The sequence below is a fragment of the Brassica rapa genome, chromosome A03 (genome assembly GCF_000309985.2).
Source record: "Brassica rapa cultivar Chiifu-401-42 chromosome A03, CAAS_Brap_v3.01, whole genome shotgun sequence".
Taxonomy (NCBI): domain Eukaryota; kingdom Viridiplantae; phylum Streptophyta; class Magnoliopsida; order Brassicales; family Brassicaceae; genus Brassica; species Brassica rapa.
In genome coordinates, this window is record NC_024797.2 from 33,486,657 (window position 1) to 33,512,483 (window position 25,827).

General features: G+C 37.3%; 2 protein-coding genes across 2 annotated transcripts; one reads left to right on the forward strand and one right to left on the reverse strand.

Annotated features, from left to right (window-relative positions):
- The first annotated feature begins 392 nt into the window (after window positions 1-392).
- On the forward strand, window positions 393-6,487 carry LOC103849455. The gene has a single exon (XM_018656048.2). The coding sequence runs from the start codon at window positions 5,893-5,895 to the stop codon at window positions 6,325-6,327; it is 435 nt and encodes a 144-aa protein (XP_018511564.1). The 5' UTR covers window positions 393-5,892; the 3' UTR covers window positions 6,328-6,487.
- Window positions 6,488-22,339: 15,852 nt separating this feature from the next.
- On the reverse strand, window positions 22,340-25,235 carry LOC103849456 (alkaline/neutral invertase A, mitochondrial). The gene is made up of 6 exons (XM_009126212.3): window positions 24,441-25,235; window positions 24,065-24,224; window positions 23,745-23,956; window positions 23,153-23,646; window positions 22,985-23,033; window positions 22,340-22,882 (listed from the first exon to the last, which is right to left on the reverse strand). Exons 1-6 carry the CDS (start codon window positions 25,092-25,094, stop codon window positions 22,553-22,555), a joined length of 1,899 nt encoding a protein of 632 aa, XP_009124460.1. The 5' UTR covers window positions 25,095-25,235; the 3' UTR covers window positions 22,340-22,552.
- Between the last annotated feature and the right edge of the window lie 592 nt (window positions 25,236-25,827).

The following is a 25,827-nucleotide window of genomic DNA, read 5'->3' on the forward strand; positions in this document are numbered from 1 at the left end:
ACTTCTGGGCTTCAATTAGTCATAAAATATACTCAGCCCACATTCTGTCATCCATATCGATCGATATGAAGGCTTTCCCATCGATCGATATACATTCCTCTTCTCGACAGTCTCCTCTCGCGAGGCAGACTGACCACTCTTCAGTAAAACATGCATAACTTCTGATCTAACCGTTGGATTGACCTAAGACCGGTGGCATTGGAAAGCGAACTCAACGTTCCACATCGCTCGACGCAACAAATTCGTCGTCGATCGATACACACAACCAACCGTCGACCGACACCAGACCATCATCGTCGATCGATCCCAATCGTTCAACAACCGTTGGATTGACCTAAGACCGGTGGATTAGATACTTAGGACGGGTATAACTTCTGATCTAACCGTTGGATTTGACCTAAGACGGGTATAACTTCTGATCTAACCGTTGGATTGACCTAAGACCGGTGGCATTGGAAATCGAACTCAAAGCTCTATCTTGTGTCAAAAGAGAGGCTCAATATAACGGTAGGAAGGTCTCCATCCATAGCTAAACATCTGACACGTCTGTGCAGCTCTGAACTTAAAAGGCTCCAAAAGACACCAAAATCACCATATTTCTCCAGAACGTACCTGAACCTTTAAATACTCTAAATACACTCTATATTGTTGTAAATATATATATAAAAACACCTATAGACCATGGCTAAAAATGGGTAAAATTCATGGTCGATCAGTAGACATGTTTTCGACGTGCGGGTGCTTTGTGAACTTTATGCGTTAGAAACTTTTAGGTCCCACGGTGGGCGCCAATTGTTGAATCCTAAATCCGGTAATGGATGTTTAGAATACGTAATCAAGTGTCCGAAAGAGATAAAAAGGGACAAAGGTTTCGTTTATTGAAGTGTAAGCAAAATGCTGAAATGGAAATACAAAGAAAGAACTCGTCGTCGAAAAGACAAACTCATTTCTGAATAGTTTATCTCTATCTTCTCTCTCCAGTCTCTCCCGGTATTTTTTGTGTCCTTTCTTCATTGAATACTTTTCTGTTTATATTCTCATCGTTCTGCCTTTTCTGCTTCGTATTTGTTATGTGTCAGAGAGTCGGTTCGGCTTTCATCATTGTACTATTACATGTGTAGGTTTATGCCTATGATCGGCCGTCGGTACAACCTACGCCTCTAGGCTTCTATTTCTTGTGTACACCAAGATTTTATCGATTTGGGTGGGCCGATCGTTTGTTATTGGGCTTCTTCTTTTATGTCCGACTCGAGAATGGGCTGAAGGCCCATCCTCCAACAATGGTCACAACAATGTTAAAGGAATCCCAGCAGTTACAAAATAAACTACAGAAACTCATTAGTCATAGCATTTACTGGAACTGCATAACCTTCTCACAGCACCAAGTTAACAATAGGACAAAAAGCATGGACTTACTAATATTGTATAAGTTTTTTTAAGTTTAAGAGCTTACGTATTTTAATGTTGTCTGGACTTATTTTCAGCTTGTGTTTAAATTAGATTTTATGTATATTTGACTAATTTTGTAAAATAAGATTTGCTTATTTAAAACATATATGCATAAATAAAAAATTTTAATCCAGAAGAAAAAACTAGAAATTTTAAGTAATCTATATTTAAAAAGATCATATTAATCATCAACTTTTGAAATAGAATAAAAAGCTTATAATTGTGTTGACCAATCTATTTTGATCCCGTCAAAATTCATTCGATAAATATAATTTAAAATAAAACTAAACAATGCTAGATGGAAATGACTTACATAACGAAAAAATGAGATTTGTTCATGTGAGACTAAAAATTGAAAATTGAAAATGGTTTTTAGCTTAAATTTTAAAACTGAGAATTATTTTGTCAAAAAAAATTCTTTTATAAATATGAATAAACATTCTCAACTAAACACACATACACTCACAACACCATATACAACACCATATAAGATCAAACCAAAAATATAAGCTCATCGTACAAACAAAATGGTTAGTTTGTAAAAGTTATCCCCATATTTTTCCAATACATCATCACCTTCTCTCCAACAACTCCAACAAGCAAACTATTATTATTTGCCGACCCAAATACACTTTGTGTTCTCATATGTAAAAACGCAGCATCCTGACAATTAACGATCCTATGTACAAAAATACAAATCCCTGAACAATAACAATACAAAGATGTAACATAAATTCAGAAAAGGTAACAGTCAGCGGAATCGATATATTTAGAATAATATGTATATTTGTTGTTTCAGGACCAATTTTATGTTTGCATGTTACTTTGTTTTGGTTAATATACAACAAAACTACGAAATTGCAAACATATATCTAATCTCGCTTGACTCGTGTTGACAAGGCCAAGCAATTAAAATGATATAAGTCTTCTTTCATATTTTCTACTGTATATGGCTACTAATCTCAAAAAGTTCAACAATCAGGACATACTCGCAGGCTCACCCATTCCGATTAGTATGTTAATTCATAATGCTTCTCAAATTTGAACGGTACGCTTTCTAAACATAAATGAGTACACTAACTATTAACAAATTAAGGTAACCAGATTTATCGTGAACCATATTTTTGTAAACTTAATTAATCTCACAATCTCTTGAACTCACTCACACCAGAATAAATAACTTCGTCTTTTGGTCCAACAACAATCAACTTATCTTGAACAAAAATTTCAAAAACTAAAAACATTCACACAGTCAATACACCAAATACAAACCCAACAAACAAACAAACAAAAAACCTTACAAACCCAAAAACATCTATCATGCATCTGTCAGACTTTGTTATATGTTCATGGTTTTATGTAACTTCTGGTTCTTCCTGTTTGTTGTTTGCTTCGAACCAAGTATGGCATTCTGTCTCTGCATGTTAGACAGTTTACTATGGGTCCCTGTGAATAATTTATCATTTTTTGCTTCCAAATGTACCACATAATCTAAGGATATGGGTCTTTTTCCAGGGTAGGATCTTCTATATCGTTCTTCCTCCAAAAAAGATATTCTATGTTCGTGTAGTGGCTTGCGTTGGGGAATATCGATGGTGGAGTTGGGGTCGCTGCATGTGCCTATGCTTTTAAAGCTGAGGGACACTCAAAGATGGCATGGTTTATAGTTTTGTCCTCTGCTCCGCATCTAGGAAAATGGTTGTCACACCGCACATGTGCTAGGTTTCTTGTTACTGCTAATTTCCTAGAGATTGTTTGCCAGATAAAATGTTTAACTTTAGTGGAGCTTGTATCTTCCTAGCAAAGGCTTGGCGTTTTGTAATACTCTGCTCTACTTGGGTGTCCACCATATCCCTGTTGAGATTGTTCCTGGCTACCCAGGATACTAACTTAACAATGTACATCCAATCCATAGTATAGCTCTAACAATATTTGTCTCGCTGATATCCTTGACTTATGGCCAAAGATTGAATCAGGGGCATATCTTCTGGATTGACATAGTTTTCAAGAATCTCCAAGTTTCATCTTTTTGGATTCCCTATCATTAGATCACAAACTGCCATCATCGGTTGAACCATTGGTGCTATTGGTCTAGCTAATCTTGCTGATATCGTTGGTATCCAACAGTGTTCCCAAACTCTAATCTCCTTCTCGGAGTGTACCTTTTTCTGATCCCCAACAGATTTAGTGGTTTTACCGCCATAATACTCGTCCATCCATAAGATGGCTTATCTGCCTTGTTTAGCTGCAAGGGCAGACTACATCTGAAGTAGTTTCCCCTTAGAACCCTAGCTACTAAAGAATCTCTCTTGGTTTGCATAGTTTTTCCCCATTTTACCCAATGTATACCTCTTTTAGGGAGGTTTGAACTCCACCAGATCTGTGCAATGGCACTAGCTAATTTTCACTTGTCTCTAATGGTAGTAGTAGTAGAGTCGACATTATGTAGGTAGGTAGAGCCAATAGGATAGACTTTATGAGTACTTCCTTTCCTTCCTTTGTTAGCCATCGGCCCGTCCAGCCATTTACCCGATTTTGCAGCCGATCCTTCAGGAAAGCAAACAACTTCCTTTTTGAGCCACTAATGTCCTCAAAGATACCAAGATAAGTTCCCATCCCTCCCTCTTTTATAATTCTCGTTGAGCTTTTGATAGCCTCCTTCACATTTCCAGTTATCTTCTTACCAAAAAGCAAGGATGATTTTTCAAAATTAATACACTGTCTAGAAGCATTTCCAAAAGTCTTAAGAACTTTCACGACTTCATCAGCGAAGAGAAAGTGTGATACCAGAGGGCTAGCGCATGAAACACGCATCCCGTTATCTTACCTTGATTCTCTACGTCATTGAGAAGGCTAACGAGCGCTTCCGTGCATAAGATAAAGATGAAAATTGACAAAGGATCTCATTGACGCAATCCCCCACTTTGGGGTTATATTTCCTCTAGGCTGGTCATTGAACAGAAAATGATATTTCACGGATGTTATGCACCACATTATCCACTTAATCTATAAGCCTGAAAATCCCATTTTATTCATAACTGTAGTGATAAAATCACATTCTAGCCGATCATAGGCTTTATATATCTCTGTCTTTATTGGCATCCTCATATTTCTTACTCCTGTATCTGTACAAAGAGAATGGAACATCTCATGTGCTATTAGTACATTATCAGATATTTGTCGTCCAGAAACAAAGGCATGTGGATTCTTTAATCGCTAGTATAAGACTTTAGATATTATCTTTAAAAAAAATGTTTGCCTCCTAAAATATAGTTTATACCATTTTTCATTTTTATTTTGCAGAATCAAAGTATTTATTTATAGTCCCTTTGTCAACTTATAAATATTCATGGGTTAACCTAGTCTAATTGATTTTAGAGGGCTATGGACACGTCCAATTGATAAATAGTTCCATTGGACACAAGATCAATAGGTCTATGATTTAACTGGGCAAAAATCAAATCAACAATAAATAGAAATATATTTGTATGAGTATATGGCCATATAAAATCTGCATTGAATTTATTTTAAGATGTACTTTTTTAATGACAATGAAAGACTATTATATTACTCAAATATTTCGAGATGTACATTAAAAATACTTAAACTACAATATACATACTTTTGTGGTATGTTATTTCATAAATTTTTACGAGCATAAACCTAACTTAATTCATCAAAAAATATTTTATTAATAACTGCATAAGTAAAATATATCTGTATGAGTATATATATGGAGCCATATAATCTGGATTTAGTTGATGTCAAACCAAATTTTTATTTAGTTCATTTTAAGATGTATATATAGTTAAAAAATTTGAAATACAACACATACATTTGTAGTATGTTTTTTCACAAATTTATAAGAGCATGAACCTTAATATAAATTTTACTAAAAATTAAGTAAAAAGAAATATATCTGTATAAATTTATGGCACTAGAATCTGGATTTGAGGAAATATTTAATTTATGATTTCTTTATTTTTTTGAACAAAAAAATATCAATAAATAATTTAATATCATCCTTCTATTTTGAATTTTAACGCTTCTTCATAACTTTTTCTTATGAAATTTCACTTCTAAATAACTTTATGAGTTGTACTTTTAAGATTGGTCTAGATTCAGCCAAAAAAAAGTAAATATTATGTGATTCATGTACTGTTTTGGTTTATAAGTATCATTTTCATGTTTTTTTCTCATATCCATTGCAAGTTGTTTCCACAATATGGCATTATTTTGCTAAATAAGGTTACCGTCCTATCTACATATGAAAAAGAAGATTTGACACGTGTCTATAATTTCAGTGCATTTTCCGTAATTAATACAGAATGCAAGGGTAATTCCATGATGCAACACCTATAAATGAACAGGAAACAAGAATAACTAAAATCCCAGAAAGCATAGTTCTTAAAATTAAAAAACAAAGAGAATAAAAGAAGAGAGATGGGTTTGGTTACAGATGAAGTGAGAGCTAGGGCAGATATATACACAGGAGATGAGTTATGCCGCCAGAAGACGAAGGAGGTCCTCAAGGAAATTGATATGCCTAATGGGTTATTGCCATTGAAGGACATAGAAGAGGTTGGTTATGACAGAGAAACAGGTGTTGTGTGGCTGAAGCAGAAGAAGAGCATCACACACAAGTTTGAAGCCATTGGGAAACTTGTCTCTTACGGCACTGAGGTCACCGCCATGGTGGAAGTCGGAAAGATCAAGAACCTGACCGGTGTTAAGGCCAAGGAGGTTTTTATTTGGGTCACTCTCAATGAGCTTGCCTTGGAGCAGCCAACAAGTTCTGGGAAGATCAATTTCAGGACACTGACCGGTCTGTCCAGGACTTTCCCGGTTTCGGCTTTTGTGGTTCCTGAGGTTGTGTAGCCGGCAATGGAAAAGAATTGAGGCTAAAGAAGTTGGTGCAATCAGAAGTGCTTATTTACTTAAATCTCGCTCTCTTTTTAATTATCTTAATCATGTAATATATTCTGTTTCGTCTGCTTGAATTTCTTAATTAATAAGATTTTAAAGATTCCATGTTCCAGACTAAACCACAATAAACAGAAATATCCGTCAAAAACCTTAGGTTCTACTTGTCTAGATCTTAACATTCTGATTTTCTCCATGATCTTCTTTTAAACTCCGTGTGTTTATGCGTTTAAGTGGACTCACCCGCCACAAATGGCATCCTCAACCAAATCATAAGTTCATCGCATTTTCTCATCGACTTTAATAAGTATACTAGATTTTGACCATTCCAAGCGCGTGTTTGTTTTCATTATTTTAAATAAATTTTTATATAAGATATTATATAGGTTTGGACAAATATCCGGACCGTGTACCAAACCTTATCAAATGGGTACCTACAATTGTAAATAATTATATTACTTAAAACCGGAATATCCTTCAAAAACCTTAGGTTCTACTTGTCTAGATCTGAACATTCTGATTTTCTCTATGATCTTCTTTTAAACTCCGTGTGTTTATGCGTTTAAGTGGACTCACCCGCCGCAAATGGCATCCTCAATCAAATCATAAGCTTCATCGCATTTTTCCATCGACTTTAATAAGTATACTAGATTTTGACCATTCCAAGCGTGGGTCTGTTTTCCTTATTTTAAATAAATTTTTATATAAGATATTATATAGGTTTGGACAAATATCTGGACCGTGTACCAAACCTTCTCAAATGGGTACCTAAGATTTTAAAATACAAATTATATACTTACAAATATTAATTACATTTGATTTCAAAATAACCAAATATCTTAAAAATATTATTTATAAACTGAATTACTCGAAAACCTAAATTACCCGGAAAACTTAATTACTTGCATATTTTTAATTCAAAATATTAAAAGTTATCCAAATTATCAGATATATTTTTCCCGAATTACCCAATATTTAAACTAAAAACTCCAAATTATCTGATATTTTTATCTATAAATCCATAATTACCTGAAGAGGATGTGGGGAAATGTGTTGTTAATATAAATTAATTTCTTATAAAGTAACAGTAAAAAAAGTTTGTTTTGAGTAAAATCTATATATTATAGATATTAACATAAATAGTGTGTGTAAATAGTATTTTAAGCTTATACTGAATGTGTAGTTTTATTGTGCATTAAATTATAAATTTTTAGAATATTATGAGATGAAATATAAATTAAAAAAATTCCATATTATAGATAAGATTTCCGAAATATAATTTATTGAATTGGAAACCATATTTTAAATTTTTGAGTAGTTACTATCTGGTCGAAGTGATTTTATTATAAGATTTTGGAGAAATATTTGCCTCTTCTTCTTTTTCCAAACATGTTTAGGATGTCTAGTTATCGAATTTAACCTTTTACTAGATTTTGACCCGCGCTTAAAAGCGCGGGTTATTTTTCAGTTGATAAAAATATATGATATGAATTAGTATTTTAGTCTTGTTATACATTATTATGTTACAAAATTTTATTATGTCAAAAAAAATTATTATTATGTAATTATATTTTTAATCGTTTGATTACTTTTTTCATAAAAAATTATATGGATTGATCAGACTCAGTGCGTCTATAATTTTAAAATAAATTATTTTCAATTAGATGAGAACAATACTTTTATATCAAGTTTGGACCCGTCGTCGAACCAGTAAACACGATGACTTGTACATAAGTTGGTTTAGATTTAATGAAAACTCGTTAATTTAAAGCATGCAAACTTCGAAAAAACCTGCAATCAAGTGTGACCCGGCATTTGGTTTACATGGTATAAAAAAAAATCATCTTCAATAATATTTTAAGAGATGAATTAAACTTCTAATATATTAATGTAATAAAAATAATTTAACGTAAATATATATACCTTTTTTTAACAAATGATTTGCTAAAGTGTTTTTTTATTAAATTTGATTTTGTAAATATTTAGAATTATATAATGTTAGATGACATGATATAATATGCTGTATGATATATGCTTTCGTTTTAATAATTGATATCTAAATATTATAAATCCATCTTTGAGCATAATATATGATGTATATAACGTTATTGAATAACAACAATAACATTGGATGATAATAAGAAAAGTAATTAGAGAAGTGTATCATACAAAATGAGAAATAATAATAGGATTTATTTAAATTATTTATAGTTATTGTAGTTAATGGTATGATAAAAAATAAAGAGTTTTATATAGATGTTATAAATTCTTTTATAAATATTTTTAAAAATATTTTCTTTTAATAATATAAATTTTCAGTCGCATCTATAATATATTCTTATCAAAAAGCATCATAACAATATATTTAGAATATATATATTTAGAATATATTGTTAAACTAAATTAGAGAAATATAAGGTAATTGATTATTACAAAGTTAGAGAAATATAAGATAGTTGACTATTGCATAGTTAGAGAAATATAAGGTGAAACCAAAAGAATAGTTAAGTCTAATGAAATGGTCCAACAACTTTTCATAAGTAGATTTTTTAAAACTCCTTCCCTTTTAATAGTATTGATTAGTATTGATTTAAATTCTTGAAGATTATTACCAAATTCAACATATGGTTCCTTTCTCAAATATTTGTAATATTCATTACCAAAATTGACTGTTTTAATTTTGATTTCAAATCTTGAGCAATATTTAAAAACCAGTTTCGTTATTTAAGTATTAAATGGTTGTTTTCGTAATGTATAAAATATTTTCTTACGGACTACATATTGATTAATGTCGTTGAGATATTGTTTAGAAAAAATATATTAATGGAACACATTAATATTTGCATTTACTGGATTAGTTATTTTTTGTTTAAAGTTTGTTGTATAACTATGAGAATATTCAGGGATTGTTTATGGCTCAATGTTTAATAGGTATAGATTGTATATCATTACTCAAAAGCAAGTAATATGACCATACTAAATTTTTAGTAAGTATATATGATGTTTTGTTATCTAAGTATATTGATGTAACAAATGTGACAAATCCCCTATATATTAAAAGAGAAGCATTACAACATTTGAGGTAGTCACGTGTCATCACCATAGTAATTCTTAGAATTATTAGAGAAATAGGTTGGTCCATCTAAATATATAATAATTTTTTTATTAAACTAACCATAAATTAATATATTAATGTTTTCAATTCTTACCTTAAATAAAAATTACGAAATTGCCTAATGTGGATAAAATATATATGACAATTAATGATTTTGAATAACAAAAATTTGATACAAATTAGTGTATTATCTATTTTTTTTGTTTAACTTTAAGTTACTAAAATAAATTAAAAAATCACATTAACCATTTAATAAAAATTTAATTTTTTCTGTATATGTTATATTTTGAATTTTTACGAAAATCTCACACTAATTTTTTTATGATCCATGATTTAATTTTTTTTATAACAAGATACAAATTATTACAAAATCATGTATGTAGAAAGTCTCATATATATTAATATATTTTAATTAAATTATATACGATAGAAACTACATAAATATTTTAATTTTGAAATTTGCTTTGAACAATTTTATTTTAATAAAATCTCTGAGCAAATACTAACAAGTTTATATTTAAATTTTGAAATTTGCATTGAATGTTTATAAAAATTATAAATTACTAAAACTTTCAAAAACATTGCACAATGGAAATTTGTTATCAGCGTTTTAATTTTTTATTATAAAGATACAAATAAGTAGAACGCATCATTTAGCAATATATCAATATTAAAAATATACTTTTTATAAATGTATATATTATGTATATTTAATTATATAAAATAGAAAATAAAAGAACTGATTTTTTGGATTAATAAAATTTATTTACTTATTTACACTAATTTAATTATATACGTAATAGTTATTAACTTTTCCATTATCCAATATATATATATATATATATTAGTTTATAATATATAAAAGAATATACTATACGTAAAATAATTTATATATATATGATGTTCATCATGCATAAGGCGCGGGTCTTAATCTAGTTTGTGATATAAAATATGTGCACTCTAATATGATATATGATATATTGATATTTAGGGGGATTTGCCAAATATGACTCAAAACATGATTTTAAATGCAAACATATACCCAAACTTGAATCAAATGCAAAACCAGCCTAAAAGCCTTGTGAAATTATGGTCATCTTCTTGTGACTAAATAGAAAAAAAAAGCTATTTTTACGAATATAGTTCCAATAAGTCGTCTGAGATTCTGGAAGTCGTCTCGTGAAGTTGATCTTAAAATAATTTATAAATTTTTCAAAAAATAGTTTGACAAATGAAAAATTAAAATCATGTAATTATAAATAGTTTTAAGTAATGTAAATTAAGATATAATAAAATTGAATTATTTTCAGCATAGATGAGTGAAAGTAGTTAATCATGATATTCTTTGGTTTTATGGTTTGACAATATATGTTGTAGTATTGTATGTATTCTTAGGGTTATATTTTGGAAAGCTTGAATGTTTTTTTGAAAATTTAAATTTTTGCCTATAAATGTTTATTTTTCTGTACAGCAAACACTAACTTGTATCGTCTGATGAATAATTTAAACCAGACGACTTACATGTAAGTCGTCCAAATACTCCCACCTAATTTTTTTTTTAAAAATTATTTTTCCGCTTAAATATTTTAAACCAGTAGCCGTCTAGGAAGTCTTGTATTTTAGTTTTCCGCTAAAAATATTAAAGTCTTCTCGGCGACTTACAAGTAAGTGTGGGAACCGAAATTCGCACTGTCGATTTCCGTTTAAATTGGGAAACTAGGAAAACCCTAATTTCCCAGAGGTCCCGGATCTCTGCGAGAGCCAATGACAAGTGACCAAATATATGCGGAAATCATGAAAAGATAAAAAACGAGTTTAGAGAAAACAGTAGATCTTATTTCGAGTCCGCGTAAGAGCGTTGTGATCATTGCAAGAGATCATAAAAGCTTTGGTCGCAAAGGCTGTCAGCGAGTTACTTAGTTCTAGCGGCCTAATAGCTTAAACCTAGTTGAGTCGCAGCTCGATAACAAAAGACGAAATAGATACATAAAAGGTTTTTGATTGATTTCGGACTGAACCTTGTTGAAGGCTGCCTACGTACCCCTTTCGAGGATCAAGCCGAACGTAGTTCAATTGATAGAGCTGGACAAGAGATCGAACTGCCTGGGCGAGTTCATCTAGTAATTGAGTGCCAGACATTGTTTTATTGCGACTTCTTTCGATAAAGAACGGACTTTCCGCGGTTTTTACCGCAAAGTTTGATCGATGATTTAGAATGGCGGAAAACATGAACTGAGTTCGCTACGGTCTTCGGGAGATAGCATCGAAGGATAGACGAGAATGCATGGACTGGTGTCGTATCGACGTTTCGGAAGAGCTTGGTCGCTACGTAGCGACCGAGCGAGATGGATGCTCGGTCGCTACGTAGCGACCGAGCGGGACGGACGCTCGGTCGCTACGTAGCAACCGAGCTTGGCTCGAGCTTGGTTGCTACGTAGCGACCAACCGAGACGGATGCTCGGTCGCTACGTAGCGACCGAGATTGGCTCGAGCTCGGTCGCTACGTAGCGACCGAGCGGGACGGACGCTCGGTTACTACGTAGCGACCGAGCGGAACCGACACTCGGTCGCTACGTAGCGACCGAGCTGTGTGCATGGTTGCTCACCGCGTATCGATCGGGCTTGGCTTGTCTGCGGTCCGATTGCCATACTTGAGCTTGTCCGCGGCCGATTTGGATACATGTCCGTTGCCTTCGGACAATCGTATTATTGGTTCAATTGAGATTTGAACAAAATTTTACCGCAAGGCTCTTCGTAAAGATATTTTTACGAGGATTACTTTTCGTAAAAATGTTCATGCTGATTTTTACGGACTTTCAGACATTGATTTCGTCGTGACCGATTTTGACCCTAACAGTTAGCCACCCCAGCTCGTTAGAACCATGAGCTTATAGCGTGAGGTTCTAGCGAGTGGCTTGGCAAATTAGGCAAGTAAGGTGAGTTAGGCGGAATTAATGGTTGAAAAGATCAGTGAAAAGTGGTCTTCTCGCTCTTCTAAAAGTAGAACGCAATAAGATTGGGACTGCGCCTTATGACGGCTGCCTACGTACCCTTGTTGAATGGATCAAGCTTTTCGTAGTTCGTCTTGGAGTTAAGGTTCTTATGACTAGTTTTCCAGCAAGACCTTTTCGCTCTAGTTTTTTTGTAGCGGTTATCAGAAGTGTTGCAGCCGATGGCATTTTGTATGGGTGTAGAAGGAAGACTACGAGTTGTCATCTCGTAATCTAACTCTGTGTGAACTGCTATATCTGTAATCTGTTTCGAGAATTTTCTGCAGTGTGTAAACTTGCGAAATTTCTGAAGATTCTCGAATATTGGCAAAGAGACAAATTTTGGGATCTCGTATCAGGGTGTTTGATACTATGCCTAGAGATGTTAGAGACCAGTGCACTGTATTTAGGGCAAGACCTAGGTTTACTCCTGGTTTTAGTGGGTGAGATGACTAATTTGACTTACGTATCCCGTTTCAGTTTCATCCTGATTCCATACCGATTTAAAGTCTGCGATAGGTTCTCGGCTTATACGACTTGTGTGGTTGGAACCGAGCATCTCTCCAAGGACAATTTTTAAGCCTCCTGGAAGTGCTGACCAAAAATTTTGGGTTTCTTTTATAGCGCTATTATCATTGTGTCGGATGTACGAGAGTCGTCTCTACGAGATGGCTAAGTCTGTTTAGGACGTTGAGAGTTTGTTGTGATCTACAACAAACTTAATGGTAAAAAATACCGTTTCGAGTCTTCGCGAATGATATGTTTTGAGAAGATGTTAGTGCGTATGACTGTCTGGTCTTCCAAGAAAATATGTTTATCGAGGAAGGAAATTTCGTCGAAGAACGAATCTTCAGGCGTCTGCGACGTCTCGCGATGCTGAAGATTTGTTATTCTTTCGTATGCCACGTTTCGTGCTTGAAATGTTCGCGGGCTTGAAGATGTTTCACGATGTTGCAAGGGTTTAGTCTTAGCCCTGCGTTTGAGAAACGTTCTTGTTTGACTACGGATGTTCACAGCAAAAAATTGTTGTTCCTGTTTGGATGCTAATAATTTGATTTTCGATCGAGGAATTAGGAATGAGGTGTCGCGTAAATTTGTCTATGGGAAGAAGCGATTTCCTTCATAGTTCTTTGTGAAGTGTTAGCCTTCCGAGATCTATTTCGTGCATTTTTGAGGATGTTTCGTATAGCTCTAGAAGCTTTCTTACGAATTTTTCCTTACATGCCGCGTATTATGGGTAAAACATAGCGGGCTTAAAGTGAATTGTGGAATAGATCGAACTTGGTCGATTGTCGAAAAGTTTAGATTTTTCGTTAACCATTTGATTGTTAGGACTTAGTTTCATTATGAAGAATTTATCATATGCTTTCCGACTGCGGGCTATACGATAATTTATCATATCATATAACTGGTTTTACGAAGGTTGTAAATCAATGATATGTATACATATGTCAAAGTAGCGTTGTTTCTGCGGGTTTTACGAGAAACGTTTCTGCTGTGATTTTGATCTTAGGCGAAAGTTGCTTGGAGTTACTCATGGAGTGTTACCGAAGTTTATTTCAATACGATCTAGTCGCAGAACGTTTTTCATAAGTTTTTTGAGAGGATTCTCATGACACATTCGTTTCTTGAACGAATTGGTCAACCAGAGGTGGATCTAGCTAACCATCGGGAGGGAAGTGCTCTTTTAATGTGCACGATGCTACATCTATTCTCGAGTTTTCTTCGTCGCAAATGTTTTCGATGCTTTTCCGTGACTTGCTTGGTTCAACGGAAACTGAAAGAAATGCTTTGGTGATTTTCTCGTAGAAAATTTTAAACGAAACTGGCTTTCTAAAGCCGGAAAGGGCTTCAATACTTTGGCTAATCGTCGAGTTTCAGTTTGATATTGGTACAGGTTTTCTGTACGCATGATTGCGACAAGAAATGATGTATAGTCTTTGAGATTTATGTTCATGATCGTCTGGATATGTTGCTAGCATTTCGACGAATATTAGATTGTCGTTTGCCTATTCTTGACGATTTGCAGAAGTTTTTGATCTTTGGGAGTATACGAGTATAGTATACGTACCTACTCCCCCCCCCCCTTTTTTTTATATGAAAGAAAACGGTTGAACCGATACTTTGAAGGGTTGTGTACGTTTCTTCTAGGTTTGGAATGATAATTCGGGACGATTTATAGAGGACGCTTGGACTGTGATTTGGTTGTTTCCACGTTGACGACTTGGAATATGTCGGTTCCGAGAAAATTGCCAGAAACGAATCGGTTTTAAGACGACGTTCATGTCTCTAGTTTTTTCTCTCTTTAGGAAGCGAGCTTGATATGCGTGGTGATCGTTTTCGATTTTCAGAGAGTTTAGATCGGTTTGCATGATCTGGATGAACAATTATGGAAAAATATATCGAGACAGAAAAAATCGCTTAAGACTTAGTTCGCTAGACTATCCATTTAGGTTTTACGTTCCCTATAGTTCTATGGCAGCCTCAAAGTAATTTCCTACAAAAATTCCAAGTCTAATTTCAAAAATTTCAAGTCGGAAATACCTTAGTTCTCTCGAAGATGCAGTTTTGTCTCTTCTCAGTTTTGCTTGCTCATCTCGTATATATTCGCCATTTCCGATATTGGTGTTTATTCTTTGAAACTTGAAATTTATCTTCCGAACTTGACTGTTATCTTCTCCTTAGATACGACGTCGATTTTTGTAAAAAAGTTCAACGTAATCGTATAGTTAAGGCGGCTAAGGTGTTAAGTTAACTGTTGTCGTTTTATACGATTAATCTGAATCCATGCGAGAAAACAAGTCTTTGCGGGTTTTTTTTTTAATCGTAAAGTTTCAATGGTAACTCCAATAGAAACAAGAGACGTTTCGATCGAGATTTGAAGGAGAACACAAAGCTGGAGGTAAGGGCGAGTAGGAGCAAGCGAAGGAGTTTAGACGAGTCTTATTTGTTTTTTGTCGTAAAATCTCGACAGAAACTCCCATTGAGACGAAACAAAAAGCGTTTCGATCGGGATTCAAAAAAGAACACAAAGGAGGAGCTTTTTGAAGCCTGAAAGGTCGCAATGTAGCGAGCTAACAAGTCGTAAAATCTCAACGGAAACTCCGATTGAGACGAAACGAAAAGCTTTTCGATGAGGATTCAAAAGAGAACCCAAATGAGGACCTTTCTGAGTCCTTACAGGTCGCTATGTAGCGACTGAAGGTCTGACAGGTCGCTACGTAGCGAGTGGAAGCAAGCCAAGAAGAGTCCTACTTGTTTTCGTCGTCAAATCTCAACAGAAACTCCGATTGAGACGAAACGAAAAGCGTTTCGATGAGGATTCAAAAGAGAACCCAAAGGAGGACCTTTATGAGGCCTTACAGGTCGCTACGTAGCGACTGAAGGTCTGACAGGTCGCTACGTAGCGAGTGGAAGCAAGCCAAGAGTCCTACTTGTTTTCGTCGTAAAATCTCATCGGAAACTCCGATTAAGACGAAACGAAAAGCGTTTCGATGAGGAATCAAAAGAGAACCCAAAGGAGGACCTTTCTGAAGCCTTACAGGTCGCTACGTAGTGACTGAAGGTCTGACAGGTCGCTACGTAGCGACTGAAGGTCTGACAGGTCGCTACGTAGCGAGTGGAAGCAAGCCAAGAAGAGTCCTACTTGTTTTCGTCGTAAAATCTCAACAAAAACTCCGATTGAGACTAAACGAAAAGCGTTTCGATGAGGATTCAAAAGAGAACTCAAAGGAGGACCTTTCTGAGGCCTTACAGGTCGCTACGTAGCGACTGAAAGTCTGAAAGGTCGCTACGTAGCGAGTGGAAGCAAGCCAAGAAGAGTCCTACTTGTTTTCATCGTAAAATCTCAACGGAAACTCCGACTGAGACGAAACGAAAGGCGTTTCGATGAGGATTCAAAAGAGAACTCAAAGGAGGATCTTTCTGAGGCCTGAAAGGTCGCTACATAGCGACCGAGCAGCGTGTGCGTGCTCGGTCGGTACGTAGCGACCGAGCCGTGTGCGTGCTCGGTCGCTACGTAGCGACCGAGCAGCGTGTGATCACTACGTAGCGACCGAGCAGCGTGTGTTTGATCGGTCGCTACATAGCGACCGAGCAGTGTGTGTGCTCGGTCGCTACGTAGCGACCGAGCCGTGTGCGTGCTCGGTCGCTACGTAGCGACCGAGCAGCGTGTGCGTGCTCGGTCGCTATGTAGCAACCGAGCAGTGTGTGTGTGCTCGGTCGCTACGTAGCGACCGAGCAGTGTGTGTGCTCGGTTGCTACGTAGCGACCGAGCCGTGGGAGTGCTCGGTCGCTACGTAGCGACCGAGCCGTGGGCGTGCTCGGTCGCTACGTAGCGACCGAGCTGTGTAATCATTTTGTTGTGTTTTCTTTTTTCCGCGATTAACCTAGGGGTTTTTCAGCGGTTTTTGGGAGAACAAGTTTTACCCTTCCGAATTTTTTTCGGAAAACGTGTTTTGGTAAAACCCTTACGCATCGAGATTTCTTATGTTCAGTAATGAGCCAAAGTTACGGGGTTTGATAAGATTTATCGTTTTCCTTTATGTTCAGAAAGAGAAATCGCAAGCTCGTTTCGTTGCACTTCCAGTGGCGAAAATTCGCAGCAAGGTTTTCGATTTTCTCAAGAACTGTGGCGTTTGCGTAGGCGTTGGCCATAGGCGCAGTGGCGGCTGGAGTTGTCTTACCAGCGTTATTGCAAACGGCGATTTTGTCTTTCGTATTTCTAGACATTGTTTTGATCAAGCGTTTTGTGGCCATGAGTAAGAGTAATCCGTAACCCCCCTCCTTCTAGCGACAAACTATAGGAATCGGAATTCGCACTGTCAATTTCCATTTAAATTGGAAAACTAGGAAACTCCTAATTTCCCAGAGGTCCCGGATCTCTGCGAGAGCCAACAACAAGTGACAAACGAGTTTAGAGAAAACAGTAGATCTTATTTCGAGTCCGCGTAAGAGCGTTGCGATCATTGCAAGAGATCATAAAAGCTTTGGCCGCAAAGGCTGTCAGCGAGTTTCTTAGTTCTAGCGGCCTAATAGCTCAAACCTAGTTGAGTCGCAGCTCGATAACAAAAGACGAAATAGATACATAAAAGGTTTTTGATTGATTTCGGACTGAACCTTGTTGAAGGCTGCCTACGTACCCCTTTCGAGGATCACGCCGAACGTAGTTCAATTGATAGAGCTGGAAAAGAGATCGAACTGCCTGGGCGAGTTCGTCTAGTAATTGAGTGCCAGTCATAGAAACCGAACATGTCGAGAATAAAGCCTAAAGTTTCTAAGTGCAGAGAATTTCGAGTCTAAAAAGTTCTCACCCAAGCCTCTCGTCTAGGACTCCTTATATACTCGCTCCAAGGTCGGTTTACGCCTTTACTCTTCTGCCCTTAAGCCGTCATAGCATAAAATGGAGATATTCCATTTTTTCCGATCTTCGTAATTATCTTCAAAATTCCGTATTTATCCGCGGAAACTTGACATTTATCTTCCCTTGCGAACCAAGCGTAAACCGTCATACAGTTTACGGGCTTTTGGTTAAGAAATCGTAAGATGGGCTTCGAGTCGTGTCTTAGGTCCCTTTGCGCCGTATTCCGACTCGAAACGTTCATTGCGACTTCTTTCGATAAATAACGAGTTTTCCGCGGTTTTTACCGCAAAGTTTGATCGATGATTTAGAATGGCGGAAAACATGAACTGAGTTTGCTACGGTCTTCGGGAGATAGCATCGAAGGATAGACGAGAATGCATGGACTGGTGTCGTATCGACGTTTCGGAAGAGCTCGGTCGCTACGTAGCGACTGAGCTTTGGCTCGAGCTCGGTCGCTATGTAGCGACCTAGAGAGACGGATGCTCGGTCGCTACGTAGCGACCGAGCGGGACGGACGCTCGGTCGCTACGTAGCGACCGAGCTTGGCTCTAGCTCGGTTGCTACGTAGCGACCGAGCGGAACGGATGCTCGGTCGCTACGTAGCGACCGAGCTGTGTGCATGCTTGGTCGCCGCGTATAGATCGAGCTTGGCTTGTCTGCGTTCCGATTGCAATACTCAAGCTTGTCCGCGGTCGATTTGGATACATGTCCGTTGCCTTCAGACAATCGTATTTAGTGGTTCGATTGAGATTTGAACAAGATTTTACTGCAAGGCTCTTCGTAAAGATATCTTTACGAGGATTACTTTTCATAAAAATGTTCATGCTGATTTTTATGGACTTTCAGACATTGATTTCGTCGTGACCGATTTTGACCCCAACAGTATGTCGTCTAAGAAATCGTCTGAATCAAAAATATTTAACCTAATTGCATTTTTTGTCTCCCTATATAAAGAAAGTTTAGACATTTTCTCTCCTGCTCTCAAACGGCTGCAACAAAATGGTAATGTCATCATTCTAAAACTCGTCGACCTCTCTCTAATATTTTTGAACTTATAAACACTAAGCTTTATATCAATTTATTGTTTTTGTCTCATGTCTTTCTCACTAATTTATCTTGTTTTTGCAGGTTTTTCAGATCTGAATTTGGATATGCAAGTTTTTCAGATCTAGAAGACTTTTGGGACGACTTACATGTTAGTCGTCTAAAATATAATGCGCTAGACGACTTCCTAGACGACGTCCAGGAGGTCTTCTTAAGTTTTCCGCCCTTACTTATGGAAGTTTGTTCTTGTTTTCTTCAACAACATCCTCGTGTATAGTCGGAGTCAGCAGGAGCATCTCAGACATTTGGAGGTGGTGCTGCGATTACTGGACGAGCACAAGCTGTATGCGAACCACAAGAAATGTCAGTTTGGGAGAAAGAGTGTAGAGTATTTTGGCCATGTAATCTCGGAGGAAAGAGTTTCTGCTGATACGGGGAAGATACAGGCTATGGTGGAGTGGAGGGAACCGAGAAACATCAAGGAGTTTAGGGGGTTTCTCGGCCTTACTGGCTATTACCGGAAGTTCGTTAAGGATTACGGTCACTTAGCGAGGCCTCTTACTACTCTGCTGAAGAAAGAAAGGTTCCTATGGGAGGAATGTCGGCATTGGTGTTTAAGAAACTCAAAGTAGCAATGACGACAGTTCCCGTGCGACCACTGCCAGATTTTGAGGAGTTGTTTGTAGTGGAATCCGATGCTTCAGCAGTGGGATTAGGAGCGGTGTTGATGCAACACCAGCGTCCTATAGCATACTGTAGCCAGGCACTTACGGAGAGGCAGAAATTGAAGTCAGTTTATCAACGAGATTTGATGGTGATTGCCATTAATTGATTGGGAGGAAGTTCTTGGTCAGAACGGATCAAAAGAGTCTGAAATTCTTGTTGGAGCAACGCGAGATCAATATGGACTACCAGAGGTGGCTTACTAAGCTGCTTGGGTTCGATTTCGTGATCCAGTGCAGACCGGGGTTGGACAATAAAGCCGCTGATGCTCTCTCTCGCAAAGTGGCTGTGGCTGAGCTGTTCGCACTGTATGCGCCAACGGCTCTCCAGCTCGAGGAGATCAGTAGCGAAGTGGATAAAGACCAAGAGTTACAGAAGTTGATTCGGGAATGGCATCAAGACCCAAGTTCTCACCCTCAGTACTTGATGGTTCAAGGAAGACTCCTCTAACCAGGGAAGTTGGTAGTGCCTAGACAGTCTCCTCTATTGGGCTGATCATGCAAGAGTTCCATGACAGTAAAGTGGGAGGTCACGGGGGAGTTATCAGAACACAGAAGCAAATCAACGAAGATTTTTATTGGATGGGAATGATGACAGACATCAGACGTTATGTGGCTTCTTGTCTAGTCTGTCAGCGTCAGAAGTACTCCACTTTGGCGCCTGAGGGTCTTCTACAACCATTGCCAGTTCCAGACAATGTGTGGGAAGACATCTCAATGGACTTTGTAGAAGGGCTTCCACGTTTAGATGGAGTTAACGCGGTGTTGGTGGTGGTTGATAGGCTGACTAAGTATAGTCATTTCATTGGACTAAAGCATCCTTTCACTGCTACAGACGTGGCTATGTTGTTCATTTAGGAGGTTATCAAGCTGCACGAGTTTCCTCGAACCATTGTCTCGGATCGTGACAAGGTCTTCACAAGTTTGTTCTGGAAGGAGTTTTTCAGACTGTCGGGTACTCTCCTGTGTCTGAGCACTGCGTATCACCCTCAGTCAGACAGGAAAACAGAGGTTACGAACCGAGGAATGGAGACGTACTTGCGCTCTTTTGCGAGTGATAAGCCAAGATCATGGGCGAAGTTTCTGGTGTGGGCAGAGCTGAGTTACAATTCCTCTTTTCATTCAGCCATCAAGATGACCCCTTTCAAAGCTGTCTATGGTCGTGATCCACCAGTCTTGTTATGATTTGAGAATGGGTCTACTGCTAATGCGGAATTGGAGGAGCAGCTCAAAGAAAGAGATGAAATGTTGAAGATCTTACGCGCTCACTTGAACAAGGCACAGCAGGTGATGAAAATGAAAGTCCATGAGCATCGTCGTGAGGTGGTGTTTGAAGTGGGGGAAATGGTCTATTTGAAGCTCAGGCCCTATAGACAACAGTCACAAGCCAGACGTTCTAATGAGAAATTGGCTGCTCGCTTCTATGGGCCTTTTGAGGTGGAAGCACGAGTCGGGAAGGTGGCTTATCGTCTTAAGCTTCCCGAAGGTATGAAGATTCATCATACATTCCACGTTTCTCAGTTGAAGAAAGCCATTGGAGATTCTATTACTGCTACTGCATTGCCACTGCAGCTCACTTCAGAGGGAGTGTTAGTGGCTAAGCCGGAAGCGGTCTGGAACTCCCGAGTTCATCCTCAGTCAGGGCAGCAGGAAGTTCTAATCAAATGGAAGGATCTGCCATCTTTTGACTGTACGTGGGAGAAAAAAGAGCAGATGGAGAAGTTGTATCCTGAGTTAGACCTTGAGGTCAAAGTCAGTTTCAATGAGTCCAGTAATGATACGTATGACGCTACTCACCGCCTATTCTCTACCAATAAGCGAGGAGAAAAGGCCAGGCCAGTACCTGAAGAGTCTAATAGATGGGAACTGTTACGTGTGGAGGAAGAAGATAAGATATCTAGGAGAATAAGGAATAAAGGTTGTTAGGGGACACAACACATGGGTTGTCTGCTGACGCGGGAGGATCACGTGACACTAGGAAGTTGCGAGGAAAGAGCATACGTTGAGGGAGAGAGATTAGTTTAAATATGAGATAGACTAGTGAAAGAAAGGCATCAATTGTTTGATCATCATATTCATGGAGAGATAGTTATCTCTTGTGATTATTGTACACCGAAAAACTGCTACAAGAAAAAACCCCAAACAGTCTACAGTATACTACCACCAGCAACGGGGTTCCTGCCGTCTATGTAGAGAACACAGAGATTAGCAACACACGCTTCCACCGAAAACAGACCAAGCCTCCGCCCTTTAACAATAACAACCCCCTTCACGCTTTCATTTCCTATATGTCAAATTATTTGCTAAAGCAGTTAAAAAACTAACCTTGGATGCAAACCAAATAAATTGGTCGGCACATGGTCACATGCATAAGAGTATTAAACAAAATATATGACAAAACAATAACGCAAACACACAAATCTAAGCTCCCATACAGTTTTAATTTTTTCTTCATAAACTAGAAACCTGCCACACTACTACGATTCAATACTGCACTTAACTGTGACTAACAAGTCATACTACTAATATAAAACACAATTGCAAACACCTAAAAATAAGTTACTGTCACACTTGTCCCACCCAACAAATCTCCTACCCTCACAGGGCACATTACTCAAATCTACGAAACTCTAACAACAAAACGTCTAAACACATGCAATTACATACACACTATTCTAAATCCAACACACATTTACAATCAAAAACACCCGTGCGAAACGGGCAAACCCTAGTATATATATATATAACTATATTAACTCGTAAAATATTACAATTCTAACAATATCAATTTGTATAAAGATTTTTTATATATATACAAAGAGATAGATAATCAATATTATATGTGACAGTCATGTTTCTGTAAATAAGAAAGTCCCGTAACATCTTAGCCTATAGAAGCTAATTGTGATTGAAACGCTGAGAGAAGCAAAAAGATACTGTGTTACACTCATCGGACAAGAATCTGAGTCTTGGCAGCTACTCGAGAGCATTTTCTCCGACCAGATTTGCTGAGACCACAGACACATATATCCAGAAGTTCGTAATCTTCTTCCCAGAATAACTTGGACGCCATCTCAGGATTGGCCAAGAGGAGTTTAGAGGTCAAGAATCCAGCGACTGTCCATGTCTGGTAAAGACGAGACTGCTTCCCAATGAATTTTCCAGATCGGGTGTCGTAATACTCGGGCCAACGATCTGCCATAAGTCTCTTCTCAGCCAATGCAAGAGCTTTCTCAGCTAGCTCTGGTCTACCCATCTTCATACATGCCAATGTGAACTGTCATGAAAACATATTAATTATATTAGGAATCATAACTCGTTAGATATTAACAATGAGTTGTTAATTACTACTCTAATTTTCAAACAAGTATCTGCATACCTGCCAAAGAAGCGTTGGCCAGGATCCACTGTTGTGATACGACCAAGGCCTGCAAAGTTCAATAGGGTTGGTTCAACAGAAAGTTAAGGCAAATACATAATATTGTCCACAAGCATCGGATAAAGGGAGTGCACGGAGGAGAAAGTAAAGTGTGTAAGCGAAACTCACGTGTTCTTTGGATCGCTTCCTGTGATTATACGCCAATCATCATACTCCAACGCAGGGTAACAAATCTTAAGAGGCATATTGCCAATAATGTCGTCCCATTTAGCTTCAATTAAGTTCAATATAGCTTCATTCTGCTTCGGTGTACTCAAGGAGGAAACAACAGACCAGAAGTTCCCAAGGGTGAAGAATCTGAAATCCATGTGGGCGGGCTGTAGGTTCCCGAGGAGATACCCGCCCTGCTCGGGAATCCAGTCCATGAGCCATGGAGGAATTTGCTCAGGATAGATGTTGAACTTGTTAGTAGCATCAGTTGAATACTCTTCTGTCTTGTAACGGTATATCTCATTGATCTTCTTTATGTCAACCCAGTAGTATTCTCTGATATGAAAGGACAAAGCACTTAATCTGTTGCTAATGGCTCTTACAAGATTGCTGGAGCTGTCGTTGACAGAAAGCATCTCACGGGAGCATCTGAGTGCTGAGTAGAATAACGACTGCATTGCATCAAAGGGACGGACAATCTTGGTTATAGGTCTCACAAACAAGGCTTTCTAAGCAGACAATAAGACAAAAGAATTAGTTGTGAATGTACTTGGATTTCGAGGGGATGGCCATGGATACCCATTCGACGATCAATCATACAAGAACCATCGGTGACAAGAAGTGTTGGAAACATATCAAATCCATCCGCAAGACACAAGTTCATGATGAGCTTTATCCCTGTCTGAACATCAATCCTCTCTTGTAATGAGAAATCTCCTGTTAACTTCCCATATGCTCTTAAGAGAATAATCCACCACAAACCTATACAGGATGTAAGAAACAATCCGTAAATTCACAGTGACAATCTAAAAGATCATGTCAATCGCATATGCTTGGACTTTTATAACCAAAGAGAAAAAATATACTGACCAGAATCCACAGGAGCAACACGACCAATAGCAGATTCACCAAAATCTGGATCGAGAACCTCTTCGGTAGTGTTCTCATCAAGTGCCACGGTTCTGACTTTGAAACTTGCAGGCATTAAGCCTTGTCCAGGACTGTAACAGTCTACCGTTTTCTCCCAGCTCTTATAAGAAGAAACCAAAGAGCATCAATAATCAACACCACAATCTACCGGAAACCCACTTGGTATAATCAAACACAAAGATACTTTAAATCAAACCAGAAACCATAATTAACAAGTATAAATTCAACATTGTGTAACAGACAAAAAATCATTTCAATCTAGAGAAGCTAAACCACATATTAGTTAGTATATAATCAAAAATTCACTTGCAAATACCTGAAGCTGCAATGTATGGAGGAGAAAGTTTCTGACAATCTCTCCTTCTCCTTTAAGCAGAAAAGCCAAAGCAGAAGGCACAAAGTCTCTTATAAAAACTTGATCATAATTCAAAGGCAACTTATCTCCGGGATCGTTGGCCGCAACCGTTCCCACCGGCGAACCACAATACCTAACGACGGCGTCTTCCAGAATCCTCCACGCTTCCTTCTCAGCCTCACTCTCTTCCCTAACTAGAGTTTCTTCAGATTTCTTAATCTCGTTGCCGATGATCTCTCCTCCAGAAACTGATTCGCCTATGGTTTCTTCGCCTTTGTGTATCCTTTCGATGACCAGTGGATTCGGACTAAGACCAACAACTCTGTCGCTCGTATTGGTTTCCACTACTGATGTTGAGAATTCTCTCGATGAAAGGCCGATGCTCTTCGTCTTCTCGGAAACCCAATTTGGTAAGAGATTCGACTGTCGAAAACACGAAGGAATCAACCTGTGGGAGTTTGTGAATATGGCAGGATGGTTCGAGAAGGGACGAATTAAGGTGGTTCGCGCCAAATCTGGAGGTAAATCCATGGAAAAGGTGGATGACAAGAGGTTTCTGTGAAGCCGAGAAGGAGGCTTCTTGGATAATTTGCGGAGCAGATGGATTGCGCTCATGGTTAGAAACAGGGAAGCCGGTCGAAAGAATCCTGTTTGATGAATTAGCGTCGGAGAAGAAGGTATGCAAAGGCTGAAAGACGATAATATTCAATCGTGGGTTTTAGGTTATATTGGGGATTCACAATAAAAAAAAGAAACGACGACTGTTTAGTATTTTGTTTTATTTTATTTTCTCCAACCTTTGGGGCTTGCAGTCCACGTAGTCTGACTGAATCCCTATATATTAAAAGAAAAGCATATAAATATATAATGAGCTTTTTATTAAACTAACCATAAATTAATCATAAATGTTCTTCATTGTTTACTTAAATAAAAATCACAGAATTATCTAATGTGGCTAAAATATATATGCCAATTAATGATTTTGAATAATAAAGATTTGATAAAATTCAGTCTATTCTCTATCATTTTTAATTCATTTTAAAATAAATCAAACAACCATATTAACTATATAATAAAATTTTAGACTTTTCGTATATGTTATATTTTGAATTAAAAAAAACGAATATAAATGACTAAAGTTGTTAAAAATCTCACACTGAAATTTTTGTGATCCATGGTTTAAAATTTATGTTATAACAAGATACAAATGATTACGAAATTATATAAGTAGGAAGTCTCATTTAATAAATATTATATATATGCATATTAATGTTTTTTAAAAATAAATTATATACCATATAAAATACATAAGTATTTTAATTTAGAATTTGATTTGAAATTTTTTGAT

Coding starts and splice junctions, on each gene's coding strand:
- LOC103849456 (XM_009126212.3), bottom strand. CDS start 25,094: ATGAGCGCAATCCATCTGCTCCGCAAATTATCCAAGAAGCCTCCTTCT. Junction 24,225..24,440: donor TCCATACATTGCAGCTTCAG/GTATTTGCAAGT, acceptor TCTTCTTATAAG/AGCTGGGAGAAAACGGTAGA. Junction 23,957..24,064: donor TGTTGCTCCTGTGGATTCTG/GTCAGTATATTT, acceptor CATCCTGTATAG/GTTTGTGGTGGATTATTCTC.
- LOC103849455 (XM_018656048.2), top strand. CDS start 5,893: ATGGGTTTGGTTACAGATGAAGTGAGAGCTAGGGCAGATATATACACA.